Source organism: Mus pahari, chromosome 3 (genome assembly GCF_900095145.1).
Source record: "Mus pahari chromosome 3, PAHARI_EIJ_v1.1, whole genome shotgun sequence".
Taxonomy (NCBI): Eukaryota; Metazoa; Chordata; class Mammalia; order Rodentia; family Muridae; genus Mus; species Mus pahari.
Window position 1 is genome coordinate 55803735 of NC_034592.1, and position 24953 is coordinate 55828687.

General features: G+C 40.4%; 1 protein-coding gene across 3 annotated transcripts in view; it reads right to left on the reverse strand.

The window, feature by feature from the left end:
• Positions 1–24937, reverse strand: part of Ccdc173 (coiled-coil domain containing 173) — a 32670-nt gene extending 7733 nt beyond the window's left edge. The window contains exons 1-8 of one of the 3 annotated variants that reach the window (XM_029536454.1): positions 24803–24876; positions 23851–24107; positions 21191–21417; positions 16498–16671; positions 16190–16383; positions 10979–11135; positions 9214–9353; positions 5660–5852 (exon numbers count right to left, since the gene is read on the reverse strand). In XM_029536454.1, coding sequence (XP_029392314.1) covers positions 5660–5852; positions 9214–9353; positions 10979–11135; positions 16190–16383; positions 16498–16671; positions 21191–21415 — 1083 coding nt within the window. In that variant the 5' untranslated portion in view covers positions 21416–21417; positions 23851–24107; positions 24803–24876. Of the gene's footprint in view, positions 1–5659; positions 5853–9213; positions 9354–10978; positions 11136–16189; positions 16384–16497; positions 16672–21190; positions 21418–23850; positions 24108–24802 lie in introns of all 3 variants that reach the window. The other 2 variants (XM_021194640.1, XM_029536455.1) reach the window with 2 other exon arrangements.
• Positions 24938–24953: the final 16 nt, after the last annotated feature.

The window sequence follows — 24953 nt, forward strand, 5'->3', positions numbered from 1 at the left end:
GAAAAACAAAAAAAAAAAAAAAAAAAAAAAAAAAAAAAAAAAAAGCAATAGACAGACTATTTAATAAAATCATAGCAGAAAACTTTCCAAACTTACAGAAAGTAGGCATCTAAACAGAAGGCATATCGAATTCCACAAAGACACAAGCACAGAAGAAACTCTTTATGTCAGAAATACAGAGTAAAGACGCCTAAAACCAGCAGGAGGAGACATCAACTCTCACAAAGGCACAAACTCCGGGGCAACTCTAGACTCTTCATCAGCAATGACAAGAGCCAGGCAAAGGTTTAAGACAAAGACAAATTGAAGCAATTCATGACAACAAGCCGCCACTGCAGAAAGTTCTCAGTGGAATACTTCACAGGAGAAAGATGAAAGGCAGCCTGACTACAGATAAAGTAGACATGGGAAAGAAAAACCCATGCCCAGAACTGTAACCCAGCAAACCCTCATATTTAATGTGGGAGAAAGGAAAATACCAACCATTTAGCAAAGCAGAATATCACTTAACAAGTTTATGCAAAATAACAAACCCCTTTCTATGATAAATACTTAAGTGTAAGTGACCACAACTCATCACTAAAAATATTCAAACTGGATTTTAAAAAAAAAGAATAAACACTGGGTGGTGGTGGTGGTGGTGTTTGCCTTTAATCCCAGCACTCAGGAGGGAGAGGTAGTCGGATCTCTGTATATGGCCTCCAAGAAACACACTTAGCTAGGAAAAAAATTCCTCAAAACTTAATATCAAAGGATGGAAAACAAATTACCAAAAGTTAACAAACAAAATGTGAACAAACAGGCATAGCCATCATTCTATCAGACAGGGCAAGCTCTATACCAAAACTAAGTAGAAGGGGCTGGAGAGATGGCTCAGAGGTTAAGAGCACTGGCTGCCCTTCCAGAGGTCCTGAGTTCAACTCCCAGCAACCACATAGTGGCTCACAGCCATCTATAATGAGATCTGGGAGCTTCTTCTGGCTATGCAGGCATACATGCAAACAGAACATTTTATACATAATAAATATTTTTTTAATTGTTTAAAAATAATTAGAATAGATAAAGGAAAACATTAATGTTAATAAAAGAAAGAAATTATCAAGAAGATATAACAGGGGTTGGAGAGATGGCTCATTGGTAAGGCACTAACTGTTCTTCCAGAGGACCTAGGTTCAAATCCCAGCACCCAAATGACAGTTAACTATTGTAACTCCAAGATCTGACACCCTTACATAGATATACATGCAGGCAAACACCAATGCACATAAAATAAAGGTAAATAAATTTTTAAAAAAGATACTATCTTTAAAAAAAAAATATATAACAAGTATAAATTTTTGTGCTCCAAGTATTGGAACCCCTACCTTCATATAACAAACATCAGAACATAAAACCCTCCTAAGTCTTAACACAATAATAGCGGGGGCTTCAATACTTCATTCTCATACTTAGAGAGCAATTCCAAACTTCCAAGGAAAGAAGCTTCAGAGACAAAATATATCGTAGGTGGATTAATAGACATATGCAGAATATTCCACCCAACAGAAAGGAGTTCACACTGTCTCAGCAGGGCACTTTCTCCAACATCTACCCAAAGGAAACAAGTCAAGTTCCAACAAATGCAAAAACAACTGAGACAATTCCTTGTATCTTATCAAGTCATAAGATGTTAAAACTAGAAATAAACAATAAACTATAGAAACCACAAAATACTTGGAAACTAAACAACACATTTTTAAATGAACAGTAAGCTATCCAAGAAATCTGAGAGGAAATTTAAAAATTCCTAGAGATGAGTGGTAACCTTTGGGAGGCAGCAAAGGGAGTCATAAGAAGAAAGTTTATAGCAACAAGTGCTCATGTGTCAAAAACCCCTGAGAACTACCAAATAAATCCTTTATTGATGCACCTCAAGTTTTTAAAAAACAAGTGTCCAGTCCCAAACACAGTAGATGGCAAGTATTAATTCCCCGATTAGTAGTCGACATGATTATTTAAAAGATTCTGTTGAGTCTAAAGATTATCAAATAAATTAATGAAATTCAGATTTAAAGACTAATTAATACACAAAGTCAATCAAACAGTTGGTTCCTTGAAAACGTTATGCAAACTGACAGACCTTAGAAGGGAGCGATCAAATTAATAAACGAGACACAGGGTGTCATTACAACTAATTTCAATGAAATACAGAACATCATTAGAAATTAATATGAAAATGTATATACTCTGGAAAGCTGGATAAGCCAGAAGAAATTCTAAATGCATATCATATACCAAAATAAAACCCTGAAGATGTAACTTAAATAGACTGATTACAAGCAATGAGATTAAAGCTGTTGTTAAAAGTCTTCCTTCAAAGAAGTTTAAAACTAGCTGGATTCACTGCTGAGCTCTATTGACTTTCCAATGATGACCTTAGACCAATTCATCTTATTTCATAAAATAGAAAGTGAAGAAACACTATCAAATTTTTTCTTCAAAGCTAATATTATCCTGACACCAAAACAAAGTAAAGATACTATAAAAGGAAGAAAGAAAGAAGAGAAAGAAAATAAGAAAGGAAGGAAGGGAAGAAGGAATACAAGAATGAAAGAATGAAACTAAAGACTAATTTCTTTGATGAGCAGAGATGCAAAAATTCTCAGTAAGATCCTTACAACCCAACCTCAGCAAAACATTAAGAAAATTATGCATTATGACATTAAATTATACATTATGGGTCTTCATCCCAGAGAAGCGAGGCTGGTTTAACATATATAAATCAATAAGTGTAATAGACTATGAAAATAAATTTAAGGATAGAAATTACATAGTTTAATTAATGCTGAAAAGGCATTTAAAAAATTCCAGCATGCCGTCATGATAAAAGTTTGGCGACTTTAGGAATAGAAGGAACATAGCTCAGTATCCTGAAGGATATACAAAACAACGCTATAGCCAACATACTAAGTGGAGATAAGCCGACAGCACTTCCGCTAACGTCAGGAATGAGACATGGACGCCCATTCTCCCTTCTCCTATCTGACCGGGTGCTTGAGATCTTAGCTGCAGCAATTAGACAAGACAAAGGTACAAAATGAATAAAAATAGGAACAGAAGAAGTCAAACTACCCCGATTAGTAGTCGACATGATTATTTAAAAGATTCTGTTGAGTCTACTAGAAAATGTTTGGACCTAGTAAACACAGTAAAAGTTGCAGAATACAAAATCAACACAAAGAAAACAATAGCCTTCATTATACAGCTCTCAGAGAAAAAATGTCCCACTCAAAATAACTCCAAAAACAAGTATTTAGGAATATATCTAGCGTTATAAAGAACTGACAGACATCTACAACAAAAGCTTTGTGTCACTGAAAAAGGAAACCACAGAAGATACTACACAATGGAAAGACATCCTATGCTCTTGGTTTAGTAGAATTGATATTGTGAAAAAGGCTATCCTGCAAAAATAAACTAACAGATTTAATTTAATATCTATCAAAATTCTAATGTCATATTTCATAGGTTTAAAAAACCAAAACAAGTATATTTTTCATATGGCCACAAACGACCAAGAATTGATAAAGCAATCCTAAGGAACAAGAGCACTGGAGACCATACAATACCCAGCCTCTATTTATACTCAGAGTTATAGCAGCAGAGCCTGGTGCAAGCATGAAAGTGGACAGGTAGATCAGTGGAAGAGAATAAAGGATCTAGTGATAAATGACAAATCTGTGCCCACCTAGGTTTTGACAAAGGAGGCAAATCATACAGTTGGAAAAACACAATCTATTCAACAGATGGTGCCAGCAAAAGCATGTCTCTACCTACAGAAAAGTTAATTACATTATCTTTCACTTTGTACAAAAATGAATTCAAAATGGATCAAAGATCTTAACTGAAAGCCCAAAATACTAAATTTCTAGATGGAAACATAGGGAATACTCTTCAATATACTGGGGGTAGGCAAGAGATTTTTGAATAGAATACCAATAGTATAGGAACTAACCCCAGAATCAACAGGGGGACTCCCTGAAAAGACAAGGGAGTTGTAGAGCAAAGAAAACAATCAGCAGAATTAACAAACAGACCCCGGGCAGTGGTGACGCATGCCTTTAATCCCAGCACTTGGGAGGCAGAGGCAGGTGGATTACTGAGTTTGAGGCCAGCCTGGTCTACAAAGTGAGTTCCAGGACAGCCAGGGCTATACAGAGAAACCCTGTCTGGAAAAACCAAAAAACAAACAAACAAACAAACAAAACCAGACAGACCCTAAAAGGGAGAAAATGTTCATTAACATACTTCTGTCAAAGGGCTAATATCCCAAATTTACAAATCGCAGATTAAATAAACAAGGAAGCAAAATTGCCCAATCAACAAAAGCAAATGAACTGAATAGATACTTTCAAAAAAAGAAAAAGAAACATAAATGCACATTACTGTTTTTAGAAGTGTATAAAATCCCTAGCCATCAGGGAAATGCAAATTAAAATGACTTTGAGATACCACCTCACCCCAGTCAGAATGGCCATCATCAATAAATCTGACAACAAATGTTGGAGAGGATGTGGAGAGAAAGGAAGCCTTAGTCGCTGCTGGGGGAGGGGGGGATACAGTCACTGTGGGGACCTGCTTGGAGATTTCTTAAAAAGTTAAAATTGAATGACCATATGACTCAGCTAATTCATCCCAGGGCAAATATTTAGAAAATTCCATAGAAATATTTATATCTCCATGCTTATAGCTGCTTTATTCATTATAACAAAAAGTTGAAATCAACTCTAGTTTTTCATAGTTAAACAGATGAATGGATAATAAAAATATGTTGTATATATTCTAAAGAAATCTCTAATCTGAATATGTGCAAGAAACTGGGTAGACTTAAAATGGATAACTTTAAGTGAGGTCACACAATCCCAGAAAGGAAAAAACAGCTCTCCTCATGCAGAACCTAACCAATAATGTATACACCTGTGGCTACACTAACAAGTGTACGTGTGGATACAGTGTATCATGCAGGAGAGAGGACAGAAAAACACTAGGAAGGAGGACGGGCAATGCAAGGAGTAAGCATGGGTGTGAAAGGAGAGAGAGTCAAGGGTGTGTCTAGGTCTAACTGTCGTGGATTGGCAGTTGGTGGAGGACCAGAGCATGCAGAGAGACTCAATAGACAAAGTGTAGCTAGAGCCCAGTGTGAAGTGCCACATCCTCTCTTCTAATGGCCTTTCCAACTGTATAGGACTTCATCGGGGTGCATAGACTTCGGGTCTAGTTCTTTTCAGTGGAGGACTGATTGACTGACTAATTGATTTATTAATTTGGTTTTTGACACACGGTTTCTCTGTATAGCCCTGGATGTCCCGGACCTCACTCTGTAGACCAGACTGGCCTTGAACAAAAAGGTCGGCCTGTCTCTGCCTCCCCAGTGCTGGGATTAAAGGTGTGCACCACCACACCTAGCTGGTGTTAGATGATTTTTTTTTTTTTTTTGGAAAGGATGTTTTTAAATCATTAAGTTTATAAACAAAAAAGTTTAAAATTATTTGTTTCAAAACTATAAGAAGACAATTTACGTACTACTTTTCACATCTCTGTTAGTTTTTTGAGAGAGGAAAAGAGGAAGTAGCCATGGCAGGAAAATCTCAGAGCTCTGCTCTGTAAGTGAGTTCTTTACCACAGAGGCTCTATAGTCTGCAATTGCTTTCAAGTCTGCTTGTTTTTTTTCATGTTTTTCTTTTTCTCTTTTCTCCAGTTCAGCATCAGCTTCAGAAATATCTCTAGAAATAATCAAATCTTCAGTATCAAGTTTCTCTTTTATTAGTTTACTTAGGAAATTATTTATTCTTCCTCTCCGTTCTTCCATTAGCCTGTAACAGAACAACCACATTTGCCAAATCAACCTGAACAGCTCTGTAATGGAGTTATAATACATTCATTAAGGAATCTGAAATAATTTAAAATCATCTAAAAAAAGATATGTGGTTCACTTTATATATAGTTATATCAAGTAGAAATTAATTTGCTATAAAAATTTCATTCTTGAGATAAATAAGGAAATTAATTTCATAACTACAAAGTAGCATGTATACTAAAAATTTCCAAGTGAGCAATATGTACAATATAATCCCATGTATACTTATTTAAGAAAAGCTGTTAAAACTCTCTTCAACACTGGAGATACTTTCACATATGCCTGCATGTGCTCATGAGTATATGGGTGGGTACAAGTGAAGACCAGAAGCTCGTGTTGCAATTCTTCCTCTATAGGTCTCAGCATTTTCATTTTTTGAGACAGGGTTTCACTATGTAGCCTTGGCTAGCCTGGAACTGCTGCATAAAGCAGGCTGTCTTCAAATCTACAGAGATTCTTGCGTCTCTGTTTTCCAAGTGCTGGGATTAAAAACATGCACCATCTGCTAGCTTTGCTTTGTTCTTCTTTTGAATCTCACAGTGGCTGCTGGAGATCCTTCAGGATCCACTCATTCCCATCCCCTCCCCAGACTGGGATTAGCCCCACCACCATGTGCAGCAGTATGTGCTTGTGCAGCCCAGAATATATTTTGGAATTCGTTGTTGGACTGTTCTACTTGCTCTAACACTGAGACTTACACTATAAAAATCCTTTCTTTAAATAAAACCTTGGAGATAACTAAGTTACCAAAATACTAAATAATTCATCCTCTCACCAAATCCCACCTGGAACCAAATCATAGCTGTGTTGATTTCATCTGTTTATGTGTCCCTGGCCCTAACATTATTATGTTTCTGAGGCTAGGACTGCATGAGTTCTCTCTCTAGTCCAGGGCCAAGTATGTCTGGACCATCATACACAATAAGCACATTTTATTAAAGCAATGAGAGAAGGAGACTAAACAGAAATATTTTAATTAGTTATGGCAGATTCACTAATTTATTAAGTGAGTTTGTGAAGTCTTGTATGAAAAATCATGGAAAGGACAGCATTCCTGGATGAAAAGAAAGTAGATTCTGAAGTGGGAAAGAAGTGGTATGTATATGCATATATGTATACATGTATCTATGCAGATGGTGGTACAGGCCGTGAGAATGCTAGAGAGCCATGCAGAAGACTTGTAGAAAAGGTGCTTCACTTAATATTTCAAAACACTGTTCTAAATGCATTTACAGATGGAACACTTAACTATTTGCATATATTATTCTAGGTACTGAGAGCTTAACAGTAAAAATGTGTCAAAGACTTCCACCCTTGTGTGAGTCTTCTCAGTGCTTTAACAGAATGCCTAGTTTAAGAACTTAAAAGGAGGTATTGTTTATCTCCACTCATGTTTTCAGAGGTGTCAGTTGATCATGGAGGGAAGAGAATGGCAGAACAGGACTGGAAAATGGCAGCCAGGAAGAAGGATAAAGAAAGAGCAGAGGTGTGTAGAGAGAGATGGCTCACCAGTTGAGAGCACTTGTTGCTCTTCCGAGGATCCAGGCTGGATTCCTAGCACCCATGACCAGCTTATAACCACCCCTAACTCCAGATCCAGGGGAGCCAATGCCCTCTTCTGACCTCTGCTGGCACCAAGTACATACGTGGTGCACAGACTGACATGGAAGCAAAACACTTATATATACAATTAATAAATCTAATTTTAAAATTTTTAAAAAAAGAAAAAGAAAGGCTGGCAAAGGATGCAGCCCCAAGAGTGTATTCTACTTCTCTCAATTAGGCTCCACCTGTTCACACCTCTCAAGAACCATTGTCTCCTGAGAGATGGGGTGAGCAGTTCTCTCTAGCATGCACGCCCACCCTGCTGTATTGCATTGCTGTAACTCCAAAAGCATCAATGCCCACTGACTATGAACCAAAACTCTCCAAGTCTGTGAGCCAAAATAAAACTGCTCTCATTTTAGGCAGAAGAGTCAGGTGTTTCCTGCAATACTGGAAAGTTTACTACTAAAGGGTGATTTTTCTTTGTTTTTTACTTTTAATTTTTGGGTTTTACTCTAGAAGATGCAACTTTTAATTGAGATACTCTTGAAAATCTTCCATGGGAAGGAGATACTTACTAAAGATCTAGGAGTTCGGGCCATAATGGCACCTTTTATCCCAGTACTTGGTAGGCAGAGGCAAGTGGATCTCTGTGTGTTTGAGGACAACCTGGTCTACATAGTGAGTTCAAGAATAGCCAGAGTTAGGCCAGGTGTGGTGGTGCTCGCCTTTAATCCCTGCACTTGGGAGGCAGAGGCAGGTGGATTTCTGAGTTTGAGGCCAGCCTGGTCTACCAAGTAAGTTCCAGGACAGCCAGAGCTATACAGAAAAACCCCGTCTTGAATGAAAAACAAACAAACAAACAAACAAAAAGAATAGCCAGGGTTATATAGAAAGACCTTGCCTCAAAAAATAAAAATAAAAATAAAAACACACACCTAAGACAGTGGTGAGGCCCATACTGGGGCACGTCTGTTGTGGCATTTCCAGAGAGGTTATCAGAGAGGGAAAGTCCCATCCTAAGTATGGGCTGGGGTCGTGGACTGAACAGGAGAGGAAAAGAGAAAAGGAACTGAGCCGTGAACCAGCACTGATCTCGCTCGCTTTCTGGTCCACGTTGATCTGAACAGTCTCATGCTTCTGCCTCCACAGCCGTGAGAGGCTCTGGCCACCATGCCTTTCCACCACATATGGCTATGTATATACCTGAAACTGTGAGCCTAGATAAACTCTGCCTTCATTATGTTGTTTCTTGTCAGGTACTCAGCTACAGCAATGAGAAAAGGAAAAGTATAGACCAGTGACTCATAGAGCCTCCTCCACATCAGTGCTCCCTCTCCTACAGCATGCCAGTGTTTTCAACCATCTACCAGAGAGTTCTGGAATGTTCCATGGTACACCTCAACACCCATGTCCCAAACAGAAACTATCAGGTCACTAAATGTCATCTATGAGACTTCAGTTCCCAAAGACAACTATCATAGTGTAATTTCTGAGTCACTGGAATGTGATCTCAGATAGCACCTTGGTGACTATATTATGTTAAAGTCCTACCTGTGGGGTAGACAGATGGCTCAGCAGTAAAGAATGCTTATTGCTCTTACAGAGGACCCAGGTTAGATTTCAGCACCCTCATGATGGCTTACAACAACCCACAACTTCAATTTCAAGGAATGCAGTGTGAACACACGGATGTGGTACACTTACATGCACACAATCAAAACATTCATACTCATAAGATAAATAAGTCTGAAAGTATTTTTAAATCCTACCTATGTGTTTCAGCTTCTTTGTCCATCCTCATCTGTATCAGACGTTTTTTGGCTTTGATAAACTTTCTAATCTTTTCGTCTTCCTCCTCTTGCTGCTGCTGTTCTACAGCTCGGATGATGTTTTTATCATGCATACTGTCCTTAAGGAAATAAGTATGTATTGTCACTGAAGTGCCTTTCAATACATCTACCAAAAGCCTGTCAAGTAGTCATGGCTTCTCACCCAGTTATTTCTCTTCTAAAAATGTATCTCAAAGTAATAATCAGTAATCCAGTTAATGTTCATGTTAAGATTTATGTACATTAACAAAAAAACATATTGAAAATAATTTACAAGTATTCAGTAATACAGAAATGGTTAAGTAAACTGTAATCTCAGTGATGTGAGATTTTAGAACATATCTTTTTAAAGTAACAGAAATTACTAACTTCCCAAACACCGTTGATTGCAAAGATGCTCAAGGATATACTTCATCAAGAGGGAGAGTAAATAAGAAACAGAAGACATCAGAGTCGGGAGTAAGAGGAGCGGTCCTAGAGAGTGGCCAGGCAAGCCCCAGGATGACAGCTGGGCAGCAGGCAGGCCTAGCAAACAAGCAGTCCCAAAGGAGAGGGCATGGAGGGCTCTCCATAGGTAAGTTCTAACAACATAGAGGACTGCTTACTATTCAGGCAAATATTGAAAATTAGCATCAATATATAATTTGGCAGAATTTACTGAATATATGGAAAAGCCAAGTGATCAAAATAAAAATTTAAAAAGGTCAAAATAAAGTCACTAAGCAAATGAAAATCAAGGTAGACAAGCAAGCATTTGTAATACCAGGCACAGAGATGCATAGCTGTGGTCTGTGTGGCTGGGGGACTAAGGCAGGAGAATCACAAATGTGAGGTCAGTCACGGTTGCATAGGGAGACTCTGTCTTAAAAAAAAAATGAAAATGAACGTTCATGTAACGAAAGAGCCATGGCCCAGAGCTTGGGTCTGCAGAGGCGAATATTTACACAGTCCTGGTGCGGATGTCAGCGTGATGCCGTGGGAAGGGTAAGGAGATGAGAAGTACACTACAAAGAGAAAGCCAGACCCTCCACAGCCTGGACAAATGGGCAGATAATGCCTGAAAACTAATTAACAATCACACTGATAGCATTTGGAGCCCGATTATAAAAACTACATACAGGGACTGGCAAGATGGCTCAAGGAGGTCGGGTAGCTGAGCCTTCTGGTCCTGAGGTCCCAGGCCTCATGTGGTCAGAGACTGGGAAGCACAGGGGACAAAGCAATGAGTACCTCTCCTTTTCCAACCTCTCAGTGCTTGAGGCTTTAACTTTGCAATATAAAACGCTGGGACTGGAGAGATGACTCAGTGGTTAAAAGCACTGGCTGCTCCTCCAGAGGACCCAGGGTCAGTCCCCAGCACCCACATGGAGGTTCACAGCCATCTGTAACTCCAGTTCCAAGGGATCCAGCACCCTCTTTCTGGCCTCTGCAAGCACAACACACATATGGTGCACAGCCATACATACATGCAGGCAAAACACCCATGCACATAAAGTAAAAATACAAATGTTTAAAAATGTTAGAGACAAAATCCATGAAATCAAATAAATGATGATATCCCTATGCTATCACAACAGAAGTTATACATAAATCACCTCATTCATTCCTAACAACTTTAGTTTTAAAGAATCTTCCTGTTTTCTTTCCTACATGAGATCACAGGCACCTGCTGTGTAACTGCCTGACGGTGGCATTTCCAACTTACAAGGAACAGTTTCCTGCTTGCATCTCTCTCTTCCTGTTTCTTGCTTAGGTTTTTCTTCATCTCTATTTCATACAGCAAATTCTGCCGCTTTATCTCCTCAGCATCTTTTTCTTCACTTTTCTTTCTTGCTTCTTCTTCCTCTTTGTGTTCCTTTATTCTAAAGCAAAAAACAAAAGTGTAACCAAGAGTAAGGAAAAAAAAAAGTCATATCTTAGAAAAAAGAACCAGGTGCTCTGAAGCTTAAGGAAGGATATAGGGAAAGGAAGACACAAAGTGGCAGTGACAGAAACAATCTGAACGACCCAGGCTGCCCACATTTGCCAGGCTTCAAGCCTATTTTGTTCCTTAAAACAAAACAAAACAAAAACAAAAACAAAACAAAACAAAAAAAAAACCAAAAAACCTGCCAGCAGGCTCAAGGGCTCCCTTTCTTTAGAAAGGACACTTAGCTGAGTAAGAGGAAGGAATGAAGACATTTGTGGGCTCCAGCCAGAGGCTGATGGTGCAGCGGGCACAGCTAAAACCCTAAGAGATTGGTTTTGATAGAAAGAGCCACAGAGGAGGGCTCCATACCCAATGGGCCACTCTGGTTGCTATTCCTCCTATAGCTCCCTGCTAGTTGGCTACTAATGCTTCTAAGTTGTGAGCTCCAAAGACTTGCCAATTCTCAGGGCTCCTGGGTGGGTTCTTCGGGGATCTCTGGAGGCCAGCCTCACAGCACAGCCCTGATCAGGAAGGTTCTACTCTACTCACTGCCCACACTCCAGGAGCAGCAGCACTTCCTAGCAGACTCTGATCCCTGGGGTCCCTTACCTGGCAGGCACCCTTGAGCACATAGCAAGATTCCTGCGTCCCACAGTCTGTGTTCTCCTCTAATTGTTTTTCCTTCTGAACAGGTGGCTCAGGAGAAGTCAACAATCTAAACAGACAGCTAAAAGAATGAGCTGCTCTTTCATATGCATGCAACGAAGCCAACTTTCTCCAGCAGTCTTTTTGCATCAGGGAGAGAAAAACTCCCTTCTGCTAAGCCACAGAAGCCTACACAGGGAAGTAGGCCAAGAAATTTAGCACAGACAAAAAGTAAAGAAGCTTAGAAGTTAGAGTGCTCCCTCTAAGAGAAACTAAAGAAACCAAGGGTTGTGCTGGTCCTTTTAAGTTTAGGACAGAACAACAAAATACCAAAGGTTGCAGCTTTAGGACTGGAGAGACAAGAATGGTAACAGGCCTACAACTTCTGTATCAGGCCTACAACTTCAGGTAACAATAGCTTCTGGTGCCCTCTTCTGGCCTTTACGGAAATATACCACATGTCTTATTCACACAGACTTATTCTGGCCTTTACAGGAATATACCACGTGTCGTATTCACAAACACATACACACAAACAAATACAGGGTTTGGTTTTTTTTCTGATCAACTTGACACTCAAGATTTACCATCAACAATACCAAACATCCTTGTAATGTAGTCAGCTTTTGTTGATTAAAGTCTGCCCAGTGTATTGGGTTGAAAAGGGCCAGGACTCAGGAGGAGGGAGGTGGTGTGGATGACTGATGTCTGCTCGAAACCTGAGAGTTGAAAATAAGATACGAATGTTTCTATTTATTTGTTGAACCAGAGGACCTGAAATTTCCATGAACATCCTAAATTTGCATTAAGTCAAATTACCCAAGTAAGGTAAAAATCTTTACTGATAGGTAATTAAAAATGTAATTGTTATGACAGCTACCAGTCAATGACAACATCACTCCTTTTTACTGGTACAGCAGGTGCTTCCCTCACATCCATGCTCAGAATGCATAATTGCTTTCTATCCAAGGAATGAGTCAGGCAGTGGATGCACAGACATGTTTGTCTTCCAGATTGGCTAGCACACTCTAGAGCACCTCTGCTGTGCTCTGCACATAGCATGATGGCTGACAGTCCAACCGTGTTAAAGAGGGTTCACACTCTCACTGTCCCAAGTTGTGCTGATCGAACTTCTCTCAAGCTCACCCATACTTTCAATAGTCTTATAAAAGCAATGGAGAGGCTGGGCGTGGTAATACATGCCTTTAATTCAGCACACAGACAGAGGAAAAGGCAGAGGCAGGAGGATCTCTGTGATTCAAGGTCAGTCTGGTCTACGGAGTTCATGCCAGATCAGCCAGGACTACCTTGTTTTAAAGATAGATAGATAGATAGATAGATAGATAGATAGATAGATAGATAGATAGATAGACAGACAGACAGATTTTTATCACAGCAGGAAAGTTTGGTCCTTATAGACAATCCAGGAAGCATCAGTACTAGATTAATTACCCAGCCATCTTACATTCAGCATGTACAAAGCCAAATTCACCACCTTCCTCTTTTAGGTGGATCCTTGTGGTCTCATTTTGGTGAACAGTGCCATCTTTGCAGTTGCCTGTGCTGGAGGCCCAAGTCCCTCTGTACCTCTCAGCCCCTTATTCAATTTCCTAATAGCAATTTATTGAAGTCATACCTCAATGATTTCAATGTTTCCGTGATGAAACAGCTAACAAGGAACTTACATTAGAGTTAGGAACTGCAACTAAAAACTGCAATATGTCATAAAGAAAGCTAGAGACAGCCAGGCAGTGGTGGTGCACACACCTTTAATCCCAGCCCTCAGGAGGCAGAGGCAGGTGGATCTCTGTGAGTTTGAGGCCAGCCTGATCTACAAAGTGAGCTCAGGCTACACAAAGAAAAGCCCCGTCGTAAAGAACAAAAACAAAATCAAAATCAAAGCAAAAACAAAAAAGGAGGAGGAAAGAAAGAGAGATAAAGAAAGAAAACGAGAGAAAGAAGAGAGACAAGAAAGAGTAACAACAGAGTCATGCAGCTCTCTCTGGACTGAGCTGTGCACCAAGATACACACGGCCTCTGAGATGGTAAAAAGACCACAGATAAATAACAGGAAAGTAAACTGCAGAGAGAAAAAGCAGTAAGTGAGAAGTACTGAAGCCAGAAAGTTCTTAGCAGGTACTCAAGGCCCTGGAAGGCAAGGGCATGAGTCAGGTACTGAGGAAATGGACACGTGGCAGGAGAGAAGCTTGAGATAAAATGAGGTTAGACTCCACAGGGCCACGTCCTCAATTTACTTTAAATGACTGGAAAGCTACTGCAGCACCAAAACTATTAGAATAATTGGATAGATTTTCATTTTAGTGGAATATTATAGATGATGAATAGAAAAGGCAATAGGGAATAAGAGAGGGTGGGGTTTATTAGGAGCCGATGCAATATTCCGCGCAGGAGATGAGAGCATCTGGGCCTGAGATGATGGCTATAAATTCAAGACTTTCTTTTGGAGTAAAACAAATGACCACAAATTGCTTATAGATTTGTTGTGGAACATAAAGGAGATGAGGGGTCAAGGTAGACAGTGGGATTTCTGGTTTGAAGTGGGTGGATATAGGTGCCACTGGGCAGTCCACTGCACTGGTAGGGAATTCATAATCATCTCTGAGGTACCAATGAGACTGTGATGGAGATCTGTTGGAGGCAGTTGGATTTGTAAAACTAGAGCTCAAAGGAGTGGTTGAGATCTATGAGATGGGCTTTGGCCCTCTTCACTCTTTCTACCCTTCTCGTAAAGGAACTTAACCAGGGGAGAGTGCTGCAGAGCCAATAGGATACAAAAGTAATCAGTCAAAAAAATGTAACACAGGTCTTACTATGTAGCCTTGGCTGGCCTGGAACTCTCTATGTAGTCCAGGCTGGCCTCAAACTCAGGGATCTTACTACCTCTGCCTCTCAAACACTGAGGATGAAAGGTGTGTACCACCAAGTCCAGCAGTAAAATCTCCTTAAGCAGGCTCTGTGAAGCTCTTCCTACAGAAATTAACTACCTGCAGAAGGAACGAGAAACACGTATCATCATAGATACTTGACTGTCTTTGAATAGGTATTTTAATTTCTTGGCTAAAATCGCTCTATTTGGAGAACTGTGTCTCTGCAGTTCCTTATTTGCCTCGTCTTCAGGATGCTAGCATGGGGCAGACTCTTGTACTAGACACAGCTCCAAAGGAGATTAGCCTGCCTGCGGCTGGTGCCTGGGCACTGTTTACAATGTTGGTATATGCCAAACATTTCCAGGTGTGGGGCCAGAAGTTTTAATAACTGATTGCTGAATACCTCAAAATATGGTGGTTTAAAACAATCAACACCTTTATCTTGTGAATTCCTAACCAGCAGGATGAGGAGGGGCTCAGACAGGTAGCTCTGAAGAGATTGCAGGCAAGCCGTCAGCTGGGGCGGTAGTGGGGTCAAGGCTTGACTAAGGCTAGAAAACCCAGTCACACACTTCTGCCTTCTGACCCCGGTCCTTCCCATAGACCTGATTTAGTATCTTGCAAGATGGAAGTTGGGTTCCCTAGTAAGCTTCGTGAGGGATAAGCAAGGAAGAAGCCAGATATCTTTAATATCCTAATCTGAAATGTCACAACCACTCTATCACATTCTGGTCAATGGCCATGAAGCCTGTCCTCCAGACAGTAGAAACAAATTAAGCTCTATCCTTTTGAAGAAAAGCTAAAGAACATGTAGACATATTTCACACCATCACAAGGCAATTCCTGGGTAGTATCTGGTAAGTACACTGTTTAAATGTTTACTTATTTTATAGTATGAATGTTCTAATGTTCTGCCTGCATGTATATATGTATACCACATATCCATGGAAGGCAGAAGAAGGTGTTGGATCCTCTGAAAATGAAGCTACCGATGCTTGTGAGCAACCATGTGGGCAGTGGGAATCAAACCCAGCCAGCTCTTAACCACTTAGGGACATGTGTACATATGTGTATGGACCTGTGTGATGAATGTGGAGTTGTGCACTTGTGAAGGTCAGAGGGCAATTTTGTGAGTTAGCTCCTTCCTTCCAGGGACTGAACTCATGTTAGGCTTGTGTGACAGCTGCCTTTACCCACTGAGACACCTCAATGGCCTATGTTTTGGTTTTTGAGATAGGGTCTTATTATGTAGACCAGACTGACCTCCAATTCTTGATTTCCCTTCTGCAGCCTCCCCAGTGCTATGAATGTATATCAATGGTTACGAATGTATCACCACAGTTATCTCTAATAATGAGTTTTAATTTTTTAAAAATTTTTCTACCATGTTTTTAGCACACATTGGCTTGAAAATCAGAGGAAAGCTGTGTCTGTTATGAGAAAGACACATGCGTGCTCACTGATGCATACGCACTGTTTCAGATGATCCTTGGAAAGAGCTACTCTTTCTCTGCGCCGTTTTTCTTCTTTCTCTTGGTCTTCTTTAAGAGCTTTTTCATCGTTGAGCTTCACTTGTTCCTCCCATTTTTTATCTGATTTCACTGCATTCTTTTTGTACTGAATCTGGACATCACGCTCTTTCATAACTCTACTGAGAAGAAGTCCTGACTACAAAAAAAAATCACACTATTTTAAGAAAGCTATATAAAATTCTATAGGGAAAACTGTTAACTATGCATGTTAAATATACATTTATATAAATAGAAGAGAAGCAGATAGTACGTGAAAGTGTTTCACTCTCTCTGTCTGGTAAAACTGACACTGCTTAGCACTTTCGATGGCCTTCTTTCTTTCTCCTTCTTTATATATTTCTTCCTCCAGATCAAGAATTTTTCTTTCAGCCTCAATCTCTTCATCACGCTTTTGCTTGGCTTTAAGTTTCTGTTCTTTCATTCCCTGTGAAAAGACAAAATAATATCTCTCTCTCTCTCCTTTTCAGTGTTGGGGATCAAACCCAGGGCCATGTGGTCAAACCCCAACACAAAAGCAATTTTTTTGTTTTTGTTTTTCAATGAACTGACCCATAATTTAATATCCATCCATGATCACTTAAATTTCATTATGAATTTTTATTGTTTGCATAATTCATTAGGAAACATGAACATACACTTTGTATTAATTTTTAAATAGTGGTTAGTTAGTTTATGTGCATGGCTGTTTTGCCTGTATGCATGCCTGTGCACCACATGCTTGCCTGGTACCTGAGGGGGCCAGAAGAGAGTGTTGGACGTCCTGGGACTGAACATTGTGAACTCTCATGTATGTGCTGGAAATCAAACCCAGATCTTCTGGAAGGGCCGTCGGTGCTCTTAACCACTTAGCCATCTCTCCAGCACTGAACTAATTTTTAATTTAATTTTTAGATGGGTAATACATTTACATGATTCGAAATCCAAAACTATTGATGGGGTACGTAATGAATTTCTTGTTCCAATCCTAAGACTTCACGAAGATTAAAAACTTTTCTATTGAGCACTCCTCCACTACTGGTGGGATTGTAGGCTGGTGCAACCACTCTGGAAATCAGTCTGGCAGTACCTCAGAAAATTTGACATAGTACTACCCAGGGACCCAGCAATACCACTCCTGGGCATATAGCCAGAAGATGCTTCAACATGTAATAAGAACACATGCTATGTTCATAGCAGCCTTATTTATAATAACCAGAAGCTGGAAAGAACCCAGATGTCCCTCAACAGAGGAATAGATGCAGAAAATATGGCAATTAACACAATGGAGTTATTAAAAACAATGAATTCATGAAATTCTTAGGCAGATGGATGGAACTGAAGAGTATCATCCTGAGTGAGGTACTCAGTCGCAGAGGAACACACATGGTGTGTGCTCACTGATGGGTGGATGTTAGCCCAGAAGCTCGGAATACCTAAGATACAATTCACAGACCACATGAAGCTCAAGAAAAAGGAAGAGCAAAGTGTGGGTGCTTTGGTTCTTCTTAGAAGGGAGAACAAAAATCCCATGGGAGGAGTTACAGAGACAAAGTATGGAGCAGAGACTTAAGGAAAGGCCATCCAGAGGCTGCCCCACCTGGGGATCCATCCCATATACAACCACCAAACCCAGACACTATTGTGGATGCCAACAAGTGCTCGCTGACAGGAGCCTGATATAGCTGTCTCCTGAGAGGCTCTGCCAGTGCCTGACAAATACAGAAGTGGACTCACAGCCATCCATTGGACTGAGCACAGGGTCCCCAGTGGAGGAGCTAGAGAAAGGACCCAAGGAACTGAAGGGGTTTGCAGCCGCATAGGAGGAACAACAATATGAACCAACCAGTACCCCCAGAGCTCCCAGGCACTAAACCACCAACCAGAGAGTATACATGGTGGGACCCATGGCTCCAGCTGCATATGTAGCAGAGGATGTCCTTGTCAGTCGTCAATGGGAGGAGAGGCCCTTGATCCTATGAAGGCTCAATGCCCCAGTGTAGGGGAATGCCAGGACCAGGAAGCGAGAGTGGGTGGGTTGGTGTGCAGGGGGAGGGGAGAGGGGATAGGGGCTTTTTGGAGGGGAAACCAGGAAAGGGGATAACATTTAAAATGTAAATAAAGAAAATATCTAGTTAAAAAAATTTTTTTTTTCGATTGAGCCGTCATTGTGGTGTCTACTTGTAACTCCAGTTACTCTGAAGACAGAAGCAGAGGCAAGAGGATCACTTGAGACTGAGTTTGGGGTTGAGGTGGTTTGAAGAGGAATGGCCCCCAAAGGGTCATGTGTTTAAATGCTTGGCCCATAGGGAGTGACACTATTAGGAGGTGTGACCTTTGTGGAAGAAGTGTGTCACTGTGAGAGCAGGTTTTGAGGTTTTATATGCTCAAGCTACACCTAATGTGACACATAGTCTCCTTCTGCTGGCTGTAGGTCCTGATGTAGAACTCTCAGCTCCTTCTCCAGCACCGTGTCTGCCTGCAAGATACCATGTTTGATAATGGACTAAATCTCTGAAACTGTAAGCCAGCCCCAATTAAATATTTTCCTTTATAAGAGTTGCTGTAATCATAGAGTGTCTTCACAGCAACAGAAACCCTAAGACAGAGGTCACTGTGGAAGATATAAAGAAATCTTTAAAAGAAAAAAAACTTTGTCTTTTAAAAGACAAGATAAGTAAATAATAATTCAAGATATACACTAAGAGGAAATACTTTCAAATATAGACGTCTTCCTGAGACAGGGTATCATAGAGTTTGGGCTAGCCTTAAACTCATTGCATAGTCAAAGATAACCTTGAACTTTTTATTCTCCTTTTGCCATCTCCAAATGTTGGGATTATAGTTATGAACCGCCATGCCTTGCTTTAAATGGCATTACAGACCGAGTCCAGGGTTCCCTGAATGCTACAGGCATTCTACCAGCTGCTCTACATCCCTAGCCCTGTTTCTGTTACAGTTCTTTTGTTGTTGTTGTTATATTAACTTTTCTTTTCCTTCTTTTCTTTTCTTCTCTTCTCTTTTCTTTTCTCTTCTTTTTTCTTTTCTTTTCTTTTCTTTTTCTTTCTTTCTTTGTGTGTGTGTGTGTGTGTGTGTTGTTTTGTTTTTTGAGAAAGGTCTTAATATGTTGACCAGATTGATCTTGAACTCACTATGTAGTCCAGGTTGGCCTTGAACCCAGGGTCTCTCTGGGCTTCCTGAGTACTTGGCTCATAAGGATGTGCCACCACACTTTTGAAGAGGTGAAAAGCAAGTTCATCCAAAGATGCTTAGCCAACAGTCTCGTCTCCTTTCCATTGCTGAGACTAAAAACTCTTTAGGAAAGGATTTATTTGCTTTATACTTTAAGATAACAATCCATAGCTGTGGGAAGTTTTGACGGGAACTCAAAGTAGCAACCTGAAGCAGACATTATGGAGGAACCCCACTCGCTGGCTTACCCCTTGGCTTCTTTAGGCTCAAGTTCAGGGGCCATGCTTCCTTCTACAGTCCAGGACCACCTGCCTAGGGATGGTGCCACGCATACAGTCAGCTGGGCCCTCCGACATCAGCTTTCAGTCCAAACAATCCCTCACAGACACGCTAATGCTAACTCGAACAGCTGCTTAAAAGCACTGTCACCAAGAGCACTGCCACCAAGACGGGCAACAGGAGTTAGATTCCAAGAGCCTACATGGTGGAGAGAGACAGGACTCCCACAAGGTGCCCTCTGACCTCCACATGTGCAGGATACATGGATATACAGTATATACAGTAAATAGTATATTTAAAATATTTAACATTTGTAAGTAGGAAAACTCAAATTCACGCCATATGGAAAAACACACACCCATTACAATGTCTACAATGAGAAAGACTAACCATCCTAACTATTGATGAGAAGACAGAAGCAACAGAACTCAAGGAGGGGGAATATAAAAATCACAATTGCTTTGTGAAATAGTTTGGTAATTTCTTACAAAGTTAATTTTTTAAAGATTTATAATTTCGTGTGTGTGTGTGTGTGTGTGTGTACACATGCGCAGGTATCTCAAGAGGACAGAAGAAGGTGTCAGATCTCCTGGAGCTGGCGTTACAGGTGATTGTGAGCTGCTCAATATGAGTCCTGAAAACTGAATGTAAATCCATTGGAAGAGCTACGATCACTGTTGAGCCATCTCTCCAGCCACCTTTTAACCCACTTACAAAGTTATATATACAGTGATTATGATTTCACTATACATATTCATGTCAAAATATCTACTCTATTTAAGAGCAATGGGATATATGTCCATAGACAGACTTACACGAATGTTCACAGCAGCTATATTTATAGCAGTCAAAAGATGGAAACAACCCAGATGTTGGTTGATGTCATACCATCAAGTGAGCAGTTAAATAAACTGTAGTGTACCAAACACTGAACTATTACTCAGCAATACAAAGAGTGTATATAACACTCAAAGGGGGAGAATAAACCCTGTAGTCAATAATAGTGGTGACCTACTCATTTCTAAGGAGAGGTCACAAGAAGCTAAGCTTTCAGGTGATGAGTACGTTTGTTATCTTAACTGTAATGATGGCTTTGGAAGTATGTACATGCCAAAATTTTAACAAAATGTTCGCCTTAACTGAGTCATTTATGGTATGTTACTTAAAGATCTTAAAAGGGTGTGTCATTGCATTTATGACACTTTGAACATAAAATGATCTATACAGGGCTGGTGAGATGGCTCAGTGGGTAAGAGCACCCGACTGCTCTTTCAAAGGTCTGGAGTTCAAATCCCAGCAACTACATGGTGGCTCATAACCATCCATAACAAGATCTGACTCCCTCTTCTGGAGTGTCTGAAGACAGATACAGTGTACTTACATATAATAAGTAAATAAATCTTTTAAAAAATTGATCTATACAAGGTATAAGGCACTTATAAAAGAAGCAGCAGTTACTGTTCAAAGCATGTGAGTTCTAGAAGGTTGGGACTTACTGCGTATGTGTTAGTCCAGTGTTTTACCAACTCTTGGGATTTCACATGCATTTTTTTCTTTGCTGCTCTTTCTGCACGAAGGACCGCTGCTTCTCTTGTCAACCTGTTGAGGCTATCCCGGATCCTTTCCCACTCAGCGTGTGGGATTATAGTGATCTGCTGGAGATCCTCCTTGCTAGGTAGGAGAGGTGGATAGGGAATCTCTTCTTTTTCAAAGCAATCCATTCCTAATACATTAAGAAACATAATTTTTAAATACTTTTCGGGAAGAGTTCACATGACTTTTTTTTTCCAGAAATGTCTGGAGTGGAGTAGTATCTGAAAATTTCCTCAAATGTGTAACTTAAGATTGGCTGAGGGAGATAATACGAGACTTTATGAAATCAGAGTGAAGTGATCAAATCTTTGGTGATTTCCTTCATGTGTAGACTTGGGCAAGACATTGAACTTTGTGGGATCTTGGTGAGAAAACCTCCCGATCAAGAGAGTGAGGTCTACGGCCTGGGTGGAGATCAACCATGCTGGTGGGGTTGGGGTTCAATCACGTTTGCTCAGGGTCCATCCTAGAACTCCTCAAGCCATGTTAATGAGATAGGCAGAATTAGTTCTTTTATAAGACCCATTTCATTAAATTTGATAAGTATATGCCTCCAAAGCCATCAATACAGTTCAGATAACGGCCACAGGACACCAACAATCCCTACGCCCTGTTTTCTGCTTGCCATCCCTCCGTAGGCTCTACTAGGCCACCACTCATCTACTATTTTTATTATAGATTTTACTCAAAAGACTTACTTTGAGATTCATTCATGTTGTCATATATGTGATTTTATTGCTTTATGCTCTTTCCCAGAACCCCTGCCCCAATGCAGAACCTTATGGGGCACAGCCACGTAACGTGTTAAGTCTCTTCACTCTTCTGAACTGATCAGAGAAGTGTGTTCGCCTCTTCTCTCCTTAGCATGCTTTCCTTAACACTGTGAGTTTTCCCCAGCATTTCAGACTGCATGCTTCCTCCACTGGTTTCTCAATCTGTGCATCTCAACACCTTTGGGGGTCAAATGAGGGTCACCTAAGACCACTGGAAATCACAGATATTTACAGAATAATTCATACAATTATAATCATGAAGTAGCACAGAAAATAATTTTATGGTGCAGGTCACCACAACATAAGGAACTGTAATAAAGGGTCACAGCCAGCACTAGGGAGATTGAGAACCACTGTTCGAAAGCATCTCTCCTCAATACACAGCTGCTTGCCTGCCTTGTCTGACTTCATGCCAGTTTAACTAATACAGCTCTTTCTTTCTTCTCTTTTTTCTTTCTTTCTCTCTCTCTCTCTCTCTCTCTCTCTCTCTCTCTCTCTCTCTCTTTCTTTCCTCTTTTAACAATTGAGCTTTTACAGCTTACCAGTCCTGCAGTTTTCCTTTTTAATAAAATTGTACTTGAGCTTCTATTTGAGTTCATTTTTAAATTCTTTTATTGAGACTGAGAATCCCCAAAGGGGACCTTGATTTCCCTTGTATCATTGGTATCTTCCTCTTTCAGACTGTGATCAACAATGGCCATACCAATAGGTTGTAATTTTCAGAGTTAAGTGTCATTTCATAGGTGGATAGTTTTAGAAACATCCATCTGTTGCCTTTGCAGACACTGTGATGGACTCTATACAACTTCTTCCCCATTTAGAAGATAACTCGAAGAACCAGCTACAGTCTTGGGCCAGGTCTAGATAGTTTGACTATACAGATACCTCCCTTGCCAACAATTATTTCTCTAATGTTAATCAAAGGAACAGAACAAACGGCTCTTCTCTGTTTTGGGAGAGACACTCAAGAGACTTTCAAGCTGCACATGAGCAAGAGAGTAAACGAGATGGATAAGAGGAACCAGCTTGGGGTGAAACTGCTGGTATGAAATGCAAACAAGAAGCCAAGGAAGAGGCTGGAGCAATGATCAACATATTATGGTGCTAATCAACCCAACATGAAGTCCATGGTGACTGCTTCAGAAGTAGATAAGTATGTATATTTCCTTGTTTTTAAATAGGATTGAGTTGGGTATTCTGTTACATAAACTCAAAATATCCTAAGTAACACAGTGGAGCTCATTAACAGAAACATGCTAAACTCAGGATCCACCTGCCTCAGCATCCTGAGGAATTAGGATTCTAGGTTTTTATTTCTGTGCCTAGTTTAGGTCTCAGCCACCTCTCAATGTTGACAGCCTGGCAACATGAACTTTGGGGAATAGCATGGTATTTAAACCACAACCCAGAAGAACTACTAGACATGATGAATCAGAACAACTATTTGTGAAACCTCTTTTGTAATAGTTAAAACTGCATACAATTGTTGGCTTAAACAGAAAGAGGGAAGATGTAGAGGAATTGTAATTCAGCAATGTGGCTACTCTGGCAAAGGATCACGTACAAAGAACTTCGAGGTCTTTGTGATTCTGCTGAAATGATACACACCTTTAATCCCTCTAGCTGAAATGCAGACATGTCCTTAGTACACAACTTTAATCCCTAACAACTAAGGTAAAGTTAGTTTATAGAAGAAAGCAGCCATGTTTGAGAGTGATGTCTAACTGAGAGGCAGATAAAGTGATGAATCAGAGAAAGATATGACAGAATAAGATATGCCCAATTCTCACAAGGACAGGACAGAAAGGCAGTGCAGAGTGGGTAGCGTGGAAGGCAGTTCAGTGAGGGGAGTTCTGTTGAGTTCAGGCAATGCAGTGGAGTTCAGTTGAATTCATGTAGTTCTATTCAGTATTGTTCAGTTCCCGCAGTCAGCCCAGTTCAAGGCGTAGAATTCAGAGGCACTTTTTCCAAGTGGAGCAATTCAGAAAGAGGCGAAGAGAAGCCAGTTTGAATCAGTCAGCTTGCAGAGGAGTTTGGGCCAGAACATCTGCATTGAATCATCGAGGCCAGAGTTCAGAAAGAACTAGAAAGGGTGAGCTTATTCAACAGTAAGCATCCAAGACAACAATTACATCTGGTAAATAAAAATTACGTTTACAATGTCCTTGTGTATAAATCAAATTTCCTAATGTTCCCACTGACCAGATTGTGTCTATCCTAGGGTGCAGGGTGAGGGGGTGGGGGTACTACTTCTATAGAACTCAAGCAAAACATGAAGATAGTTCAAATTTCCAAAAATCTATTAGTTACCATGACAATTAAACTTGTGGTTGGACTTAAAGATTTTGTTTTTAGAAGTCCTACTTGCTCACATCTTTGAAAAAAAAACAATTTTAGGTCATCTTAACTACCTCATTACCATATTTTTACATTATCAAAACATTTGACTAGGGGAGAATTTTAACTTTAGCGTGGAAAGAACTGAGGTATTTCCTTGAACTTTAGAAAAGACAACTCAGCAGGTCTGCAACATTATAAAGACTTTGATAGGTCAATATCTTGTCTAAACGGCATTCCAAAATTTATTCAACGAATAAGACCAACCTGCCTAACTCCAAGGACGTTTGCTGGCACTGCTTTCGACTTGGTAAAGCCCAAAAGGCAACCGAAGCCCTCACTTTGTCACCCTATGCTGGGGTTCTAGAAACAACCCCAGCTCCGGCACGGGCCAAGGCAGCTCACCTTGGCTTTCCTTCGCCTGCCCGGAGCGCCGTCCAAAGCGCACTTGCATCTTTAACAAGCTGGGCCCCGCGAGTCCAGAGCCGGTGAGACAACTTCCAAGCTGAAGTCAGCGACTGAGCGATAGCCAAACCATTTGGTTGTTTAGCAACCA